Genomic DNA, 5,000 nt, shown 5'->3' on the forward strand with positions numbered 1-5,000 from the left:
TACTTGCTTCTGCGAATATTGGTGTTCCTGTGTTTGCCTTGTTTTGACGCCGTCCTCGAATTTCCTTGTCCAACTAGTGCTTCAGGGCTTCAGGGCTTCATTGCTTCATTCTGTGCAAACGTAGATAAAAAAGAACATCATCTAACGGAACCAAGCAACGAAATTGTTTTTCTTAGTTTTGAATTCTAGGTGGCTGTTCCTTCCTGACTTTTGTTTGTATTTGTTTTCGTGTGAGAAATGTCCTTAGTTGTCGGTAGTAGATTGTATATGTATGAATTCTCATGTACTCCCTTGCTGCGAAAGAGTTTGTATAGACCTCCCGCATTCTCTATAATAAATTTCTATCTATCCAAACAATCAACTCACCTCTTTCTATGGTTTCAGAGTTGAAGACTTTGTTACTTGAGATTATGCGTCCCATTCCTCTCTCTTGTTCCGATGTATATCTGTAAAGAAAGGTAGATCATTGTTCACCTTTGTTACTTTGACAAAGCCTTGCTGTATTCGTTTATCCCGCGATCGGTCATTGTTTTAGTCCATCGTGCCCCTATTTCGTCTAGGATACACGGTGCCCAAAAAGTAAAAAGACTTTGTGGCGTTAGGGTTATCCTACCAAGGGTGTAAGTAAACTCCGGGTTCGTTTTCCCCACCCTATTACCCTTGTCAACTGTTGTACTAAGGCTCTGTTGTTGCCACCACAGCGTTTAAAAAGGTACATCACTGATTATGATTATAAAGAAATGAGCGACAGCTAGTGTCATGGTAATCTCGCTGCAATAAAGCAAGCTCTTAGACTAGATTTGTCCTCCCTCCTTGGACAAGTAACAGGTCAAAGGAGATCCATATTGTTTTAACCTTACTGAACTCACCCAAATAATTATAGCTAGATTCAAACATACAAGAAGACTTTTAAGAGTAGAAAACCTTTCCAAGCCGTTAAAGTATGGTAAAAAATGGTGACCTGTGCCTCTGACCTGTGACCTGTGGAAGGCCTTTATAACCAGCGCCTAATGTGTTGTTGCTCGTATAATAATTACATCACGCAAAACAATCACCTATGATATATTATTTTACGATGTTTACGGTGGACATAGTTAAGTATATACTCAGCAGTTAATTACACTGTAGTTTGAGGGTTTTATGACAAAATATTATCATCTTTGGCTTAAAATACGACTTATTGGACAGCGACTTACAATTACAAATCAAGCGAACAATATCTTACCTGAAATGAAGTCAGCTCAAATTTCATCTGGAATGGCAGCCAAAGATATCCATGCAGGCAGCACATTGAATCATTTTCTTGTGAAGTGATATTAGGAAGTAAAACTTTGTGAAGTTTATTTCGTCCGCCATGTTCTTCGACAAGAGAAAACGTGGTGCTCGAACGGAATAATTGAATATTCATCAAAAAATACTCGTTTGCACTTTTTGGGGATCGTAACCAATAGAAATGCACTTTCGTGACGAAAGTATCACCGAAACTAGGTGAAATCTTATAGTCACATACATAGAGCAGAGGGTCAGCATTGTAGCATCGGAGAAAAGCAACACGATCTCTTCCTCAAATGAAGAATTATTTCTTCACTGTCACTTTATTATCCTCCATTTAAATTTCTCTGTCCCAGGACTTGTGGTAGCAGATAATAAGAAAAAAAGTAAAAGTAGGCCCTGATGATAATGCAGGTTCTTTGTAGAAAGGTCAAAGCTTTTCTTTTGTGAAACAAGCAATAGTTTTCCGTTTAGGTCAACATGAGATTGAAATTTACGAACGTTTCAAAAATTTTAAGAGCATATTATCAACTCGAAAAAAGAGTAGTTATCACATTTGCAAAGGAAGCCGGTAAACGGGACTCGAACCCAGACCCTGTGACTGTGCTGTACTCCTCTATCTTCTGTTAGTAGAATTTTACTACTATACTAATGCAAATGCTGTAATCTGATTGGCTGAGCCATTGGACACTATCCGCCATTAGTGTGCAGTGGCTGGAGGTCGTCTTGGAAATAACGACGTTTTTTTCGTTTTTCCAAAGTTTTGGAGGAAAATTTGGATGCAAATGGGTAATTAAATTTTTGAGAAGTCTAAACGAAGGACACTTACGGTTTCTTGACTTTCAAAAAAGTTGAAATTATTAAAAAAGCTGATGCGCTCGCGCGCACTACTACGCGGGCTACGGGTCTAATTGTTAAATAGATATTGAAATTTTGATTTTAGCGCCTACATTTGATGGGTATGGCAATTTTAGGTTTTACGGACACTATTCCATATAACCGGGCGATAAATAAGAGACGCTAAACTGATTCTCGTCCCTAGAGTTCGCTTTTCTTTTGGTCATATTCACAGGCTTCACCTCACGGCCACCATGTTGGAGTCCCAAAACAATGAAACGCGGCCATGTTGGAGTGCAGATCCAATCCTCCGGGAATTGTACCCCATTATATTATGCAAACTTTGTCTTCTGTTTTCGTTGAAAGACATTTCTGTTGATCACGTGAGTGAAACCCAGGAATATTACGGCTCATGTATCATTCTCGGGACAAAATGTGTCCCCATACATGACGTACTTACCAGAACACGGACTCCGGCCACCAGAGGCCCGTCTCTCGAAAGTCCCGAAAACGTTTCGGGCCTGAAAAGCCATTTGTGAAACTGCCAACGTCTTGTTTTGGAAAGCCGATATTTTGACATGTTTTCGACGAAACAAAAAGCAAAATGACTATGAAGTTTGATGACTTAAATCCTCTCCGTTTTTCAGATACGGAGGGAATTGTGACACCCGAAAATGGCCCGTAAAAAGTTTCGGGACTTTCGAGAAACGGCCACCAGGGCAGAAAGAGGCCTGCTGGCCACACCCAAGAATCCGCGCAGTCGCGGTAATGATATAACGTTGTAACCGTTTTTGTTTCAAATTTCTGAGAATACGCAGAAGAACCGGAAGTCCGTGATTCGGGGACTTCCTGCTTTGGCTGTGGCCAGACCGTGTTCTTGCCGCTGACCGAAAGAAAAGCGGATCCTGGAGACGAGAATGCAGTAAACTGTTCGTTTTTCAACGCCGCAATCAGTTTCCATTTAAGGTCATGAGGTATTGGAGCTAGTAACTGGGACAGAGTAAGCCAATCAGAATGCTAGAAACGCAATACCCAGGGCCCGGTTATTCAAAAGGCGATTAACGCTAATCCCAGATTAAAAACTAACCAAGGAGTTTATTTCTCTACTCCCAAATGCTGTTGAACGCTGATATTTGGCAAAACGTTACGTTAGAAGAGGTCAATCTTGAAAAACAAAAATAAGCGAAAGAAAATTTCATCAAAAGTTGAAAAATGAAACAAAAGTTTACGCTAATCCCGGATTAAGTTAATCGGCTTTCGAACAACCGGGCCCTGGATGAGAAAATTTAATACTGGGCAAGTCATCAAATTTATGACTCTATTGGAACTTACAAATCAAATTTGGAACAAGCAATTGGGAAATTCATATAACCCAAAAGACAAGAGACGCATTATGTACCCGTGCAATGAAAAGGAGAAAACAAAACAGATGAAACTCAAGGACAAAACATTGTATTTAACGTCTTTTATTGTCAATTTTGACCTTAAACTTGCACTCTTCCTACGGTTGAGACAATGAAAGAAAGACGTGAACCTTTCCTCATCCAGTAGTAAGTACGTCTATATATAATATAATAAATCTTACTTTGTTGGATGACAAACGATTCATTTTAGCCACCAATAGTGAACGTTCTCGCTGTTCATCGATATTACCACAACGCAACTATTATATGCCTTGGCTGGATCACCAAGCCGACAAGATGAACTTCTTCATACAGTCCGAAATTATAAGTGTCTTATTTTGAAGTTTTATAAGGACCAATACGAATGCAAAAACTACCTTGGTTAGGGTATGCACGTATAGAAATAAATCGCCTCGCGTAAATAACATAAAAAATGTGAACTCTTTTCGTAAAAGGTTTATACATTATGAAATTCTCGAAATTATTACAGTTTAAAACCAACACAACTATTCTACATTCCAAACTATACAAACTTTGTAAAAGCTACCTATACGCATGCTTTATATTTTAGAGAGCAACCATAAGTATAAAATGGAAGAAAGTTAGGTACATACCACTTCGTTTGGCACTCTATAAAAGCTGACGCATGTAAAAACTGTAACATTGTTCCCAGAACATGCTTTAAAAAGGTATGCTAGAGAAAATACGCAGCAATTTGAAAGAAGATCGGACAGTTTTTGCAAAAGGTTGATTGTCATAACAAGTGTTATTGACAGTTAAAAGAGTAAAAAGTAAAAAGACATTTTGACAGGTTTACAAAATTATCTCCTGCGCCTAAGTAAAACTGGCCATTTAGAAGGGACGGGTGAATACAAACAGATTAGTGATGAACGTTTACGTAAGATCTCAAGTTGAGCAGTACTTTCAAGTGGTGCTATGTTGGACAAAATCATTCCAACATCTAAGTTGGTGGGTGAAATCCTTAAGTGAAAGTTACGGGGCAGTTCTTTCCTATAATATATTACTATGCCGTGCAAGGAAGTGTCAATTCGTAACCCTTTGAATCCCAGGAGGATAAGCATGTAAATTCTCCTCACAATTTCAATGAAATGTCAATCTGACAGGTATTGAGAATGAAGATAATTATCAGCTAAGAAGGTGTGATCTTGAGAAAGCACCAAATTCTCATGACTACGCAACAAAAAAAATCTAAGGTACCAGTGAGGAGAATTAACATTTCGATCTTGGGAATGAAAGGGTTAAACATGAAAATGGTTGCTCTAACTTTTGACAACACGCCTATTTAAAAACTCCACAAGACTTGCTACATTTGCGTGAACAACGGATGTCTAAGCAGGTCCATTGCTGAAGGTCTTTCTTCTTGTTTGCCTTCCAAACATCTCAACAATACGTCTCGAAGCGCTGGGTTAAGATTCTCGGGAATATCCGGTGGAGATTCAGCGCAGGCGATCTAAGAAGAAGGAATGC

The 5,000-nt window shown here is 39.0% G+C and overlaps 1 protein-coding gene and 1 long non-coding RNA gene across 4 annotated transcripts in view; both read right to left on the reverse strand.

The window, feature by feature from the left end:
* The window catches only part of LOC138023939 (uncharacterized), a 31,949-nt gene extending 30,529 nt beyond the window's left edge, over positions 1–1,420 (reverse strand). The window contains exons 1-3 of one of the 3 annotated variants that reach the window (XR_011126852.1): positions 1,226–1,412; positions 367–446; positions 1–110 (exon numbers count right to left, since the gene is read on the reverse strand). The exon at positions 1–110 is cut by the window's left edge and continues 3 nt beyond it. This is a non-coding gene — a long non-coding RNA (uncharacterized lncRNA). Of the gene's footprint in view, positions 111–366; positions 447–1,225 lie in introns of all 3 variants that reach the window. The other 2 variants (XR_011126851.1, XR_011126853.1) reach the window with 2 other exon arrangements.
* A 2,139-nt stretch (positions 1,421–3,559) lies between these two features.
* LOC138023554 (mitogen-activated protein kinase kinase kinase 1-like) overlaps positions 3,560–5,000 on the reverse strand; it is a 21,212-nt gene continuing 19,771 nt past the window's right edge. Inside the window, exon 17 of the mRNA XM_068870555.1 lies at positions 3,560–4,983. Coding sequence (XP_068726656.1) covers positions 4,837–4,983 — 147 coding nt within the window. The 3' untranslated portion in view covers positions 3,560–4,836. The remainder of the gene's footprint in view (positions 4,984–5,000) is intronic.

This window comes from Montipora capricornis, chromosome 11 (assembly GCF_036669925.1).
Source record: "Montipora capricornis isolate CH-2021 chromosome 11, ASM3666992v2, whole genome shotgun sequence".
In the NCBI taxonomy this organism is placed as follows: Eukaryota; Metazoa; Cnidaria; class Anthozoa; order Scleractinia; family Acroporidae; genus Montipora; species Montipora capricornis.